Source organism: Corapipo altera, unplaced genomic scaffold (assembly GCF_003945725.1).
Source record: "Corapipo altera isolate COAL_440 unplaced genomic scaffold, ASM394572v1 55, whole genome shotgun sequence".
Lineage (NCBI taxonomy): Eukaryota > Metazoa > Chordata > Aves > Passeriformes > Pipridae > Corapipo > Corapipo altera.
Genome location: NW_020884882.1, coordinates 4,777,221 through 4,792,782, shown reverse-complemented (window position 1 = coordinate 4,792,782; position 15,562 = coordinate 4,777,221). Strand labels below are relative to the sequence as shown.

Genomic DNA, 15,562 nt, shown 5'->3' with positions numbered 1-15,562 from the left:
AGAGGGAGGCCAAGGATACAGCTCCCTCCTCCGAGTGTGACACAGGCTCTCTAGCTCAGCTGGAGACAGGTTTCACCTACAGGCACCTCCTTTGTTTGAATGTTCTGAGTGGATTACAAACCTAAATATGCTTTTTGAAAATCACACATTCACTGCTGTGTCAACTCTTTGTAATAAGTGACTCCTACTAGTAAAAAAAATTAAACCGAGAAATCACAGTTTATGTAAAAAGTCTATTTTGACCATATATAAAGCTAATGGTTATTTACTGATGATTCTTATACTGTTATGGAATTTCACATATTTATTTTTCATGAAGCAGTTAAATGCATTGGCATGACTTTAAAAAAGAACATTGTGGCCTATTTTATTTCACTTTCTATTAATCTGTTACAGTATAATAAAATTTGAACGTTTTTGGAGACAGAAATTTCAAAAGTTAAAAGCTTCCAAGATGGATAGTTTTGTAAATTGGTTTTTAGTATTTTGAATTTATAACTATCATTATGTTGCTAAATAACATTGGCTCTGGAATAACTGACTTCCTTTTGCAGTAATTCAAAAGTATTATGACAGCTATAGTTTTATAGTGAGCATAAAAATGAGTGAGGTAAGTTCAATGAGGTAAGGTTAGTGTTGGAAGTTTTATTAATAAAAACTCTGAGTATATGCACATGAGTTGTAATTCCCATGCATGTTTTCCAAAATTTGCTTGAACTAAACTGAATATGAAATTCTGAACTTTGGGCTAGTTGCTTTAAACGACCTAATTTTAGCGGTAGGAGTAGGCAAAGATATAAATTTGAATAAACCAGCTGTTAGGCAGTTTGCTGCATTGATAAACTACACATGATCAGAATTCCTTGTGGCATGTGATGTTCCAAAAGGACAAGCTTCATACTGCCTGAGGGAACCATTTATATCTTGGTGACAATCTTTGGTTCAGCTGAAACCTTTTGTAGTGTAGTTTGACAGTCAGTTTATCAATTTTCTCTTTTAAAGAGCAACATAATCTGGACTAGTGCATAAAAAAGAATGTAAGAAAAATAAAGATAGCTTAGTTGAGATGGTGGCTGGCAAAGCTGTCAGGGATGGAGGCTGGCAGGTTGATGAAACCTGGAGTTGCCATCTTTCAAGGATTGAGTAGAGAAAGGTGCATTTGAGGCATCACACAGTCAGGTGCTTCTCCCACCCTCATGTGGGACTGCAAGAGCTTGTGACAGGGATTCTATAAGGGAAATGGTCTGAATTTGTTCTTCTGATGTGAACAGGTAACACTGTCCTGTGTTTGTGAAACACCTCATGTTGTTCACTGGCTGTTCCCCTGGACTGCAATGTACTCAACTGCTCTAAACACCTCTCCTTGTGTCAGTAAAATAGATTATCCTTGAAAGAATATAAAGCCTGTAAACTATCAGCTGAATTAAAATGTAAACTAGAGCAACCATAATACTCACAGTTAGTAGAGGAATGAGAATGTTGTTGAAATAATGCTTGAAAGTGAAATGAAACACTTTTCACTTTGCAAAGTGAAGTGCCAGCTAACTCACTAAAGTTTTAGTTTGGAAAAGAATGTAAAGGATACCAATTTTGACAAAATTCAGGTTTCTATAGCTTCAAAATGTGGACATGTTCTGCTTTTTCTGCCTTGAATTTTACAAACATGAGGTGTTTTTGAAAGAAATGAATGTATTATACTATGGATTGATAGGTACAGCCATTGCTTTGAAATATATAATGTTTATCACATCAGACTGAAAAATGAGGAACAAATATGAGATTTTTTTTTTTTTTTTAGTAGCTCTGAAGTGGAGAGTACAGTAGAGACACATGATATCCTTTCTGTACTTGTAGTTCAGTTCTCATATTTGCAAAAGGGCCCATGTGACAATATGCTCTCTGCAGTAACAACTAAGTACTCCTGTGTGGAAAATTGGAGTGACAGATCTTTTATTCTTGGTTTAAATTGGTTTTCATAATAATAACTTCAAATATTACATTTCCCCAGATATATGGGCGTGTATAAATAGAAGCACTAAGATCTTTAATAGAAATCTGTTATTTTTGTTAACAGAAGCTTTTCCTGCAAAGGTGGCTGCATAATACAGTAAGAGAGCAAATAACAGCACAGAAAGTGTCAGCAGCCCTGTGGAGCCTGTAGTGGTCACCAGGAAGGGGGAAAATGATGATACAAAAGGGGAGAAGATGGAATCTTGATGCAGTGGCAGAGTTTGGCTGCAGCGTGTGCTGAAACAGAGGTGGAGTCAGGAGGGAGGCTGACAGTGGGTTACAGTTTTGCCTTCTCATCACTCCAGGTGTGGGACTACAGTACACTTAGTACTTCAGCAGTAAGTTCAGAGTCAGTTTTAAAGAAATACAGTAAAATATTTGCTTTAAATGGATGTATTTATGATGGTAAAATAAGTAATTCTTAACAGTGAAACACAGCAGTGCTTCTTCATGTTTTATTTTCTCATGGAACTCCACCCACTTTTATGAGTGATATATATAATATGGCATATAAGTTAAACAGTTAACAGAAAGGGACTTCAAGAAATAGTCACTACTGGAGCTGGTAGTGAGTGGCGGGTGATGACATGGAGATTAATAAAGTTTGACTTTGAATTTGGCAATTTTTGCCACTTACATGAACTTTTTTTTCCTAAAGTATAACCCAATTTTTAAGTTTTTGTAGTATGTTCTATATTTCCAGAGCAAGTGACAGAGTTTATTGTGTTAAATAGTTGAAATAAGTAGTTGCTGAGGAAAAAGAAGTTAGACAAAATTAAAAAGCAATTTACTTGGGAAGAGGTCTTTGAAACATTCTATGTGTTAGCTATCAGATCTGGTTTTGCTTTATTTTTCTGGAAAATGATGATGTTCTTCAGACTGCCAAGTTTTACTAGTAAATATATTGCCAAAGCTTGGGAAAAGTAAGTCAAGGACTCTTAAAATTACATAGTGTTGAGTGAAAAGCCAAAGAGAGGGGTTTTGTGTACCAGAAATCCTTATCCTTTCAAATATAAAAAATATATATATGATGCTGTAAAATGACCCATATTTAATTTCCTTTCAGATCATATTTAAAATGCCTTAAATATAAAAGGAGTAACCAAATTGCAGAAATTTCTCATAGTGTACTGGCATGCTCCATCTAGACTGCCTCATTGTTTCATTATTTCAGAGATATGATTACACAGAACCATTTTCAGGGAAGAGATAATTTCTAATTTTGGCAAATTCATCCTGGCTACAAATGAAGTAGTATATTTTGCTTGTTTTTGCCCATGAGATGAGGAACTGATTTAACAGCTTTTTGGTTTTATACCATCTGGAGGTTCATATTTGACTTATGAAATGATGTCATACGTGCTTAGTGCAGAACAGATAGGATAAGGTCGCCTGCAGTTCAAGCTGAGGTTGTTTTATTTCATATTATGGGGAATGCAAAATCTTGTTTCATGATTACTAGAGGCAGAAAGAAGAATTCAGGGAAGGAGAAAATGACTGACATAACTGACGCTCTCTTAAACCTCCACATTGCATTCCCATGGATAGAAAATAAATCTGTACACCCAAGACCACACACAGTATAGGTTCCCTATTCACTCTCCCAAACTGGCACTGGCTCAGAGTTTTGCCTGTGAAAACTCACGTAGAGCAGTGCTTTCAGAATGGCTCCTTGCTGTCAATGGTAGTTTGGGGGATGATGTACCCATTCTATCAAAATATGTGAACTTCATTATGTAGGTGGATTTATGAATTAAAGTGCTCTGCTCTAACAGTCTCAAGATGAGGAGATATAAGAAAATAGGTATGTATTTGGCAGATGCTTTTCTGCCACCGAAGGCTGTGCTGGACATGCTGAACTCCTTCTGTCCCAGTGGTTGTACTGTCCTTGTGTGAACTGAGTTTGATGGGATTGAAATTATCAGTGCAATTGAAGCTGCACTTCAGTTGTGCTTTAAAGCTTTTATTTGAAGCTACCAAGGTTAGAATTGAATTCTTAAATGAAAACCAAGGTAGTCTTATATTAAGAGCAGTCTCTGGTAGGGACTGGAGTTCTAGGCAGAAGTTATACCACTTATATCTGAATATATTCAGACCTTAAGTCCATATGCAACTTATGGAAGAATGCAATTCACCTCAAATATATTAGTTGACTGTTAAAAAGTTACCACGGAGCTGAAAAAGCTGATCTAAAGTGTGAACTATTTACATGAAGGTGTGTGGAGTAATCTATTTATAACATTAAGAAGAAAACAGTCTGTTTCTGCATTTAGAGTCAGTCCAGACAATTCTGAAATACTGGGTACCTGGTGCTCTGTGGCACAGTCAAGGTTGTAACCCTTGAACTAACTTAAAAGTTTTCATGTGGATGACCTGAATGCTAACCAGTGAAAGGAATAATGGACTCTGCTGCAGTTCCACATGTGTTTCTTTTTGGTGTGAAAGAAAACCACCACACACTTTCTCTTGTCCCTCCAGGGTGAATTTGTGTCTTTGTGTAGGGAATAGAAATAATGTATTGGTCGTGCTATGAGCTGGCTGGTGGTGAGAGGAAAAGCAGAAAGGTATAGTTATGTGGTGCTGTTTAATTAACTATTGTGTGAAGGCAAGATTGGGGCCTGAGAAACTGGAGTGGACAGGGCTCTGCTCCTGTTTCCCACACAGGTTGTCACTCAGACTGGGAATTCAGAGCCATTTACTTATCCTCTCAATCCTCCTTCTTGTGCTCCCGAGTTTGAATGCCTAAAATCCCCATTTCCAAGTTGAATGTAGTGATGTAAGATGGCAGGGTGTGTGTAAAGAAGTCTGTGAAGAAGAGTGAGAATTGTCTGCTCAGCTCTTTGACTGGGGACTGGAGGGGTGGGGAAGAAAAGATTATTGACTCAGCAGCCGCCCGGCTCAGCCGAGCCCAGCAGAGCTGTATCAGCACATGTGTTATCCCAGTCACTGGGGAACGGTATCAGTGCTTTGTTTATCCATCCAATCACCTTCAACTCCCCTTGACTTGAAGCATTAAAGCTTCTGCCTCGTGGCAGTTGGAAAATGAGACTTGCAGAGCCTGACTGAAGGGAACCGCTCTCGGAGCTCCCGCTGCAATGTTATGACGAGCTCCTCAGCTGCAGCTTAAAGGCCCAACAGAGATTTTTGTGATTTGACTTAAGGGATTGCTTTCAGACATGAAGCAAATAAGTGATTAAGTATAAAGAAGATGTGGTAATGAGTTTCAGATGAGGTCTTTAATGTTTATTAAAAGAGGTCTGAAAGTTTGCTGCTACTACTATTTCTTGGTTTCCAATTCAAAAAGTCATCTTTGGATCCCATACTGCACACTGCTTACAAACTGAGAGATCCTATTACTGTAATATTGTAAAAAATAGTCTTAAAAATAAAATAAATCCAGTAGAGTATAAATCTTTTTTCCAGTGTATAGAAAGGCAATGAGCCATTTTAAGAGCAGGAAAAACATGCATTTTGAGATCCAATAGATCATCTAAATTAGTCCCAAACCAAGCTTTAAAATGGCATTGCAAAGACTTTTGCTTTGAATAAATTTAGCATTACAAAACTCGGAATGTAAATAAATATAGATCTGCTGATTGTTTTGTACTTTGCTAATATTCTGATTAACTAGGGGGAAAATGGCTTACTAGATAAGACCCTTGAAATAAATAAGACCCTTTCTGACTATTCCAACTGCAGAACTTAAAAATGTGAAGCCAACATTTATACCCTTTCAGTTACTACTATCTAACTTTTTATTATGAATTAACCTTATGAATCTCTAGGTAATGAAAACTTTAAGCTCTTATTCTTTATTTTCTACCATTTGTGTGTTTAAAATTTGGGTTATTGAATCTAAAATTTCTCACTTGCCTGACTTCCTGCAGCTCTCTTGTATATGGAGAATTATTCTAGATTGCCACGTCGTATATTTTCAACCCAAACCTTGTCTTCCCAGTGGTGTACCTTGGAGCTAAAACAAGCCTGTGAGTCCACTTAATGTGAACACCTCATGGTTCAGAGCTGCAGAAGAAGCCTCTGTTCAAGGAAACCTGTCTTTGTAATAATAAATGATTTATCTTAGTTCTCTACTTTGCAATACGTTAATAGTGCTGACCCAGTTTCCTGGGTATACAATGGTTTCTTGTGTTATTTTATTTACGAATGAGCTTTGAATAATATGATGCTCACATAGAAAAGAAAAAGTGTCTTTTGGTTTTGAGAAACTTTACATAAAACCTGTTCTTTGCTCCCCAAATCCCCCCATTATTTTATAGTGAGAGCTGCTCAGCAATTCATTTGTAACTGCTTTTCTGAACCAGAATGTGGAAGCAGGTATGATTTAGTGAAATTCCTGAAGGGACCAATACATGTAAGGTGTGATTCCTGCAGTACTGATGGTTAAATCCAAACATATTCTGTTTCTTTAATGAATTGTCTGCTATTTTATTACTGTTAGAATTGCATTAAGAGAACAACAAAATTGCATGCTTGAGCATTTACACAGCAAGAAATGAGAATATCAAGAGTGCTTACACTTTCTGGGCTTGTTAGAATTCTTTGGATTTTTTTTCTTTTTAGTGTTTCTAAAGAAAAAAAGCCTCCAGTTATGTATAAAGAACATTTTGCTTAGGAAAATCGCTGGAATACCCCTTATTTTGTTTGACAGGGATTTGTGCTTACTACAGAGAAGTACAGTCAGATCTGTTTGTTAAGAGACTTGTGTGAGACACTGGAGAAAAGTGTAACAAGTAAAAGAGTCTCTTGATCTGAGATGAATTTGGAAAATCAACATAGAAAAAAAATAATGCACTTCTTAAGTGCAGGAAAAAAAGAGAATTAGAACTAAAACTAAAACCTAAATTTGTTTGATTTACTTACTGTAGGTTGATGCCTTGCGGTTACGATTGGAAGAAAAAGAAACCTTTCTGAATAAAAAAACGAAACAACTTCAAGACCTCACAGAAGAGAAAGGAACCCTTGCTGGAGAAATTCGAGATATGAAAGACATGTTGGAAGTAAAAGAAAGAAAAATTAATGTCCTTCAAAAAAAGGTAAGATCACTGATGAAAGGATACGTTGTAAAACTTTTGAGACACATTTAAAGGGAATACCTTTATTTCTTATATGATATTACTTTTAATATGTTAAAAAATGCAGGAAATCTGTAGTAGTCAAGTAGTTCTCTAGTATAAAATGTGTTACTGTAATCCATGGAAACATTTTTATAGTATTATATCTTATTTATATTATATCACAAAAATATTAGGTGCTGAAGTTGTCACAAAATTGTTGGAGTTAAATGAAAGTCCTAAAAATCCTAATAAAACTTCTTGTTCCTCAACATGAGGGATTCTGTTATCCTTATGAACACTGATTGTGGGCCTGCTAAAAGATCAAGATACTCTGTTTTTAGCCTAAAGACTTTTTTTTTTTAAATGGGAGGTGGGGGGTGTTGGACAGAGGAGGGGAGTGGGGAAGGAACCTAAATTAAGTCAGTTTTCTGTTTTTCCTGTGAGTTAAAGACATTAAGAAGGGTGGCTCCCTCCAAAGAGTCAAGTAGTCGTATTTCTAATTTTCCACAGATTTAACTAACTGCATTTGCTCTCTTTGGGAAGTTGGGTTCAATCATTATAGTTTCCACCTGGGGGAGCAGAGAGGGAATTTCCTGTGAAGGCAGCTCTGCAAGGGTTCTGAATACAGTAGTAGGGCATTTATTTCCATATCCTTTTTCTCACACTCACAAAAACATTTATGCTACCAGGTATGTTCTGTGTGTCCTGTGTGGCACTCTTTACCATGTTTAGATGGACTTGTGAACATACAGATAAGTGGAGAAAGGTTCCTGGCATCAAATATATTTTACTATTACTTCTGCCCTCCTTTTACAGCCACTCAAAGAATGTCTGCTCCTCCTTTCTCTATTATTATGTAGGTAGTTCATGTTACTGTGGTTTTCCTCCAGGATTCATGTAGGGTTCACATGGTCTAGCTGTGCTTCTGTCTGCAATTGCTTAAGTACAGAATTAAAAAAGCCAAGGCCTTATTTTCCAGAAACTGAGAAGACTGCTTTTTCGGGCCTGGGAAATAAAGCCTATCAAAACTGGGATATAAGTACGCATCTGCTTTAATCCTATTTCTGAATATTTGCCTTTTTAGCAATGTTTATGATGTAAAAGATAGAAAACTTCAGGGCTTTTATCCTGTGCTGAATGCTGACTAGTTTTGGACATTGCTTGAGCATTTTGAAGAACAGAATGTGTCTTTTCTCTTTCTTTGTATTCTAAAAAAAACCCCAAGCCCTGAACAACCCAACAATTTACAATTTCTTTTGTACTTAGATCTTGAGGAAATAGATGGGGAATGTGGGGATCAATAGGGAATCAGTGATAAAAATTTTGTGATGAATAACCAATCACAGAGCTATCAGCACTGTCAGTCATGTCTGTGTGCTCAGAAATATGCAGCATAACATATTTTGTTCTGGTTTTAATACATTATGGCTATTTTATTAGGGCATGCAGATGGTCTTGCCAATTTTGCACCTACCTCCTAATGGAAATAATCATTCTCAAGCTGCACCCTCTCTCCTCACTAGATCATAGAGTAAAACATGTTATAGCCTCATTAACTCTAGTATACAATGAGATAAATAAATCCTGCTAACAACTAGGTGCAAAATCAGAGTTAGTAGTAAACTGATTCTTTAAAACTGGAAGTAGCAAGTGCTTCCAGTTCTTTGTGAGTTTTATCTAGACATTAGATTCTTCTGACTGTAATAATATCATGCTTGTCTCCGTTTTCTTCTTTCTATGTAGGGCTAAATTTTACATCCTTGTATTTTTATTTACTTTTGATATGAGGACTTATGAATAACCAGTTATGTTAGTGCCTTTAGTTATTGATGCAAGATAGATGGCTACATCTCTCTCCACTTGGCCTGAAGTACTTCGCTCAGCCTAAAATAATATTTGTTTTAATGATTGTATTGAAGTAATTGAAGAAGGAAGAATTTGTATATAGTGCTTGGTAATACTTCTGTCAGTAATAACCTGAAACTGGGGAGGAAGGAATATGTAGGTTGGAAATATGCAATTTCTAGTCTTTCTCTTAGGTACCTAACTGTTATCTACTGTGTGAAAAAAAAACCCAAAGGAAACCAAACCAAACCCTAAAAAGCTCCCTTTCAAAACTGGAGCTGTTCCTTCTCCTTTCTGGATAGCTGTTACACTTGGAGGGCAGGACAGGTTCTGTTGAGGGCTCCCTACCAAAGGTGTGGAAGAAACAAGACCAAAACAGCAGTGGTGAGTCCCACAGGATGGCACAGGAACACACACAGGGCAGCACGTTGCAGAAAAAAGTTAGATAAAGAGCATTGTCCTCCCATGCAGTGGTTTTGGTGTAATTTTTGACCAAACTGAAAAACTGCTACACTATTTAATATAATTTGCAGGCTTAAGGGAGGCCCAGCTCTGGAACAGCATGTGTTTAGAGGATTTGGATCAAGGTAGATTGGCATGGAGTAATAATAAACTTATGTCAATGTCAGAGGTGCAATATTACTTAATATTTCTTTTCTTTTAGAATCTTTGGCACCACTTTTCCATTTTAGTGCCAGTAAAGTTGGGTATGCTGTTTTAATAGCCTTGTTTAACCTGGCAAGGCTAGTCTTACACCTCATATCTGTCAGTTTAGCATGCAGAGGGGCAGACCTCAGAAATCTTTATGTATTTCGTAGCGGAATGTGTAAGTTCTATTAATATGGCCGAGTTGAAGGCTGAAGGGCAAAAGTGCTGAACGTGGTGATGATTCTTTCATGTCCCTTTTTGTTCACAAATTCTCTCTTTTGTGTAGTTGCTATTACTGGTATATTTTGTCCTTTAGGAATCTATAGATATGCGAAACCACCAGTTATATCCTCTGAAGTGTGAGTCTTGGTGTTGAAAACAGTAGCTGCTGAGACAAGAACAGTGCAGAGGATGTAGACCTGGATCATATTAGGACAACAGCTTGTGGAAATTCTTTTGTGAGGACTGTCATAAAAGAACACCAGCTAAAGGGGGCTAATATAATATTCTACTTTGACTTGCAACATAACTTTTTATGTAAAATGTTACAGTTTCCATCTTTAATAGTTTAGGCTTTGTGATTGATGAAGTGCTACATGACTGAGGGCCCTAACCTACCAGCTAATTAGCATTTGTAGGAAGTGTCATAAAGTCTTAGTTCTCATGTAATAATTGGAATCTGTACTTGGAGTGCTTGGACTGTTCACATGAGGTGATATTGTCCAGTTGGTGTTAAAGTAAAATGTGTTGTACAATTAATTGTATGTGTTACTGCGAGGTGTTCTGAAAAAGAGCAAATTTACCCATGGTCAGATTAGGAGTGTACTGGGTAAACAAGGCAGTCCTGCCCTTATGCTGAGAAGTTTGCATCAGTATTATTGCTTGATGCAGGAATCCTGGCTAAGAACACCACTGAAACTTGAACTGCTGAATTCAGAATGGTCTGGAAAGACCCAAGAGACCATTTTCTTTTGTTTGATCTCAACAAATAGAAAGTGCAAGCATATTGCTGATAGAAGATGCCTTTGGATTTTTTTTTCGTGGTTTAATCAGTTGGAAGCATGTTTTTGTATTTCTAGAAAGGGGTCATGACATGATGAAGGAAATTTTTATTAACTTTGTCAAATTCTGTCAGAACATTGTAAATAGACTGTTATGTGAGCTGAGGTTTTGCAATCACCAAATCAGAGGTCTATTGTAGTTTTGGAATCAGATGACAAATTCTGAACTAGTTGTTCTGTAAAACAGACCAGTGTTCTGACTGTAGATTTAGAGCATTAAAAAAAATTAGGGAGTCCTGGTGTAACATGGAAGTTTTGGTGCTGCAAAGCTGCTATGGTGACTGTTGAATTGTGTATTACTTTAAGAGATGAATCTTCTAATATTATATGTCCATTTTAATAGTACAGTGTTCAGTGTGCTGAGAATTATTAAACTGTACTTTGGCTTCTTGTGCTTGCAGCTTTGCCAAATCATGGCGTGTTATTCAGATAAGGCAGTCTGAATAAATATAGCCAGTTGCTCATCCAGGGTGGTGGTGTTACTGATCCCAACACATTATCACAAAAATGGATCCTGAAGGATTCTGCACAATAAAATGCAGCTTTGGGACCCTTCAACTTTGCATGTGGTACATGTTGAGACTATTTTATAAGTATAAACTCCCCTCCCCCTTAAGCCTAACCAGGGGAAACTCTCAACCTGTACACAGAGACACTGAGAACAATGCCATTAAGATTAGAGCCAGTGATTATTTTCACTTTTCTTTGTCTTCTTTAATTTCCCACTGTTTGCAACACGTTACACTACTAAGTTTTTGCAGGATATAAAAGATCACTGGAAATGTGTTATTTAATATATGACTCAGTGAAGCCAACCTGAATGTTCATCCATAGCCATGAGTCTCAATATGAAGGGAAGCATCTATTCCTTGGGATGGCCTTCACTTGTCAGAAAATATTAAAAGAAGAAAGACACATGTAGTCTTTCATGAAGTGTGATCAAACTGCAGTTGGTCAAACTACTCTGATTTCTGTTCCAGTAATGTACATCTCTGAACAGGGAACAAAGGAACGTGTTTGTTTGCATGTTTGAAAATCTTAATTGTAATTTAAAATCCTAAAAGTTAAAAGTATTAATTTGTCTGCCTTTGCCGTCTGTGGAAAACCGAACATTTTGGATATCTCTTTTAATTCATTTGGGAGCTATAGGGTAAGAGATTGTTAGTGAAAGTGAAAAAAGTAATTATTATTTGAAAAAATAGGTTGAAATAAGAAATAGGTGCTTTGAAGAGATGCTGTAATATATGTGTGTTTGTGTAGCTTAGTGTGATAGTATGATACTATTACTACACATATTATTCACTAATACATTAAACTTTCTAAATGTAGTTACATGTACAGAAAGGAGGCAGTCACTTGTAAGATCTGAAGAATAATGTAATATAATATATAGATGAGAGATGAAATAAACCCACTATTTCGGGAAATAGCAAATACATATGTGTAGGTTACTTGTATTTAGAATTTTAAAGACAAATCCTGAAGTCTAAATAGTGTAAGTTATTCTAGATCAAGTTATTCTGGCTACTGTTGAGAGGGTTCCTCACACACAACTCAAATGAAGAGAATGGAACAGTTCAAGGCTCGGGTTATAAGAGCACACAGAAGTGCTCTTAAAAACTGTGCATTTGCAAAGTGGGACTGAGCTTAATGAGGTCCTTACGTAAGGGTTTCACACTGCTAGTGTGACACCAGTGCTACTGGCAAGGAAGGAAGCTGCCCTTCGGCTCTGAAATGTCAATACTAATTAACAGAGTTATCTTGAAATAAGACATTAAGTTTTATTCACGCCGAGAAAGCAGCCAACTCGCATGCTGGGAATTTTAAGCTGTCTGAAGAGTAATATTTTCTTTTTAATAGAGTTGAAGGAAATTTCTTTTGAAGTGTGAAAGAGCTAAATAATGTATAGTGTGACTGGGGGAAAAAAGAAAGTGAAAGTTGTCATACTTTGAGGTGCAATAGACCATAAAGGAATTATTTAGGGAAATGGATGACGACTTACATATCTGAAAAAGAGTGAGGGAGAATCAGTATTGTTTAAGAGAAGAAATATGTTTTTCTTTGAAATACTCTTCCAAGAAATGTCATAGAAGACTTCTGATTGGAGTTAAAAATTATAAGGGAGAGTTTTATAGGAGTAATTGGAATAATTTTACACAGAGAGGTATCCTGCTGTCATGAGTTAAATTGAATTTTTAGCTGCTGGCTGTCAGGGGAGTGTATTTGTATAATCCACTGTTTTTGGACCTGCATCTTTGAGTGGCAGTGGGACTATTTACCCCCTGTCTCAACACATGGCTGTATCAACAGATACAGCCATTTACTGCTGAGTCCTTGACAACTCATTTAAATAACACAGAATCAGGTGTTCCAGGAAGTAGCCCATGGAACAAAGTATTGCACAAACCTGGAAGGCTTGTATGTCTTATTTACATGCTAATCTTTTTCCTGAAAGCTTTTTCAAGCTCCACTCTTCAGGTTACTGATTTTGACAAGGAGGAAGGAGGTTGGGTGGCTTTTCACCTGTGACTGACACAGGCATTGACAAGGGGGATTCAGAGGAACAGGCTGATCTCAAATCATAGTTTTATGAAATGTTCCTTAGGAAAATAAATTAATCAGCTTGTTTATTATATGTAGTAAAACCCATCAGAAGACAATTTTAAATCTTGAGTGATTCAGAAATGGTACATTTTATGTATAATTTCAACTGAGAGATGGATGATTTTGTCATAGTCTGATGCATGAAATATTTAGCAATATAGTGACTGAATAACTTATTAATCTGATAAACCATCCTTACCTTATCCTGAAATAAGACAGTAGATCCCACTGCTCTTGTTCATCTCCTTGCTAGGATAGGCAGTTACACTTGATCAACAACTTGACCTAATGTATATCCAAGTTTGTTATATCTGGAAATAACAAAGAAACGTTTCCCAATAAATATAAAAGGTAGGCTTATGCATTAGCAGTTGTTTTGTACTAATTTTGTGGTATATTAAATTTCTAGTCTTTTCTGGCATAATCAAACACCTTAATTTATGCATTGCTGGAGCTCCTTGATGTTGGCAGTTGTGCTTTCCTGGTGGTATTCCATTGCTGTCTGTCTGACTGAGCAGTCTGTGACTAGAGACTCTAATACCTTAGTAAATTGGATATTTTATCACTTTTGGAAAAGCATCACCTCTCACCTTTGAGTGGAGCTCTTATTGGCTTTATGAAAGCATGAAGTTCAAAGACTTCAGGGTATGCATGCAGATAAGTTTAATGGTAACAATAAATGAGAGTTGTTATCTTCATACTTCTCCTTTCATATTATTGTTACCAGATGTAACCAGAGCTAGTGGTGCCAATTTGGTCAGATTGCTTTGATAATTTTCTTGTTGCCAAGTAGTATGTATTTCTTGGTGGGAGAATCAGTGGTGGTATGTTTGAATATGAGTAGAATAAATCCAAATTTAGAATGGAATCTGAATCTAATTCACTTCCTTCTAGCACACCTGACTTTAATTTTTAACGCCTAGCCAGGCACAGTGCTAAGATCAAAGTGAAATAAAGAGAACGGGGTAAAGCAGTTCTTGGAAAGTAAAAAGAAAAAATGGCATAACAGTGTGTAATCTTTTATATATGAAAGAAATATTGGGCTCATTTGCCATTCACTTAGGAATAAATCTACAGTAAATTTGCCAAAGGTAATTATGTCAGCTTAAACCCTTACTTATCAGGGAGAAAAATCAGGCCCACTTATATTTATTGCCTAAGAGATGCCTTATATTTGACAGCAGAAATCTCCATTCATGTCCCCAGACAGGCATAGAGTCCTTATGGCTCTGTGCTTAACCCTGTGCCAAAGTGAAGTTAAATGCTTTTAACCCCATGCCATGGGAACTTCTGCACTCTGCTCTCTGTAGTGCTGCTGCTGATCTTGGCTGAGAAGCTGCCAAAGGTCCCCATGAATAAAGTGTTCATCTTAAAGCAGCTGCCTGTTGATAGACAGGATTGGGTGGGTGTTAAAGCACATTTTACATTTGAGTGAAATACCTGCTGTGTCTCATCCCAAAATCTTAATCTATGGTTAACTCTGAATTTTTGTTGTGGCTGTCATGGGAACCATAAAGAGTTTGATTTTTAAAAACAAAACTCCATGACTTTTGAGAGTTTCAGATTCTTTGCATGTTGGGAGGTGGATGTGATAGTAAGCAGCTGGACAAATGTGAGGAACTTCAAAGTATAGAAATAGAATATAGTAATATAAAACAGGGGTTTGCTTATTTAGTTGCAGAAGGGATCATCCCTGTGAACTGTTCGTGGGAGCTCATCTTCTAAGCTGTATCAGATTTACAAAACATGGTTTCTTGCATGACATTTTATGTGCTCAGCAATTCTCACTGTTTGCACGCTATAATTGCTGCTAATTTTTAGATACTGTCATTTTATGATATTTAATATAATTCATCCTCAACCTTGAAATGTTTGAATTGCAACACCTTCCATGAGTCCTTGTACATCATTGCAACTTTGGGTAGAGGGAGAAGAAGATACACTTCATAGACAGCTGCAGGTGGGGTGACAAATGAACCTGTTCATACCATCATCCATGGGAATTGCCTTCCCTTGGCAAGGCAGGAGCATTTCTCCTTCTTGGGCATATTGTAGTGCTGACAGCAATGTTTAATGCTGACAAACACGTCTTCTTATTGAGACCTGTGCTACAATTCATGCTGTTGGACATATTTCTAAGTAAGGGCTAAGTCTGTGGGATTTTTTGGGGAGGGCATCTGGGGTGGGGGGAAGATGGGCAGTGCTGCAGCCACTGATTGTCACTGTGGCCTAAGTGTTCTGCTGCAAAACCCGTTAAAAAGCCCCAAACCCACAAAAAGGCACAGGAGCAAGAATAAGATTTGCTTGGTTTTGGTTTTA

The 15,562-nt window shown here is 36.9% G+C and overlaps 1 protein-coding gene across 9 annotated transcripts in view; it reads left to right on the top strand.

Annotated features, from left to right (window-relative positions):
• ERC2 (ELKS/RAB6-interacting/CAST family member 2) overlaps nucleotides 1–15,562 on the top strand; it is a 433,721-nt gene that overhangs the window by 127,141 nt on the left and 291,018 nt on the right. For all 9 annotated transcript variants that reach the window (XR_003527258.1, XR_003527257.1, XR_003527256.1 and 6 more), the window contains exon 7: nucleotides 6,897–7,064. Coding sequence is in view for 1 of the 9 variants with exons in the window: in XM_027640844.1 (XP_027496645.1) it covers nucleotides 6,897–7,064 (168 nt within the window). In the remaining 8 variants the exon portion in view is untranslated. The remainder of the gene's footprint in view (nucleotides 1–6,896; nucleotides 7,065–15,562) is intronic.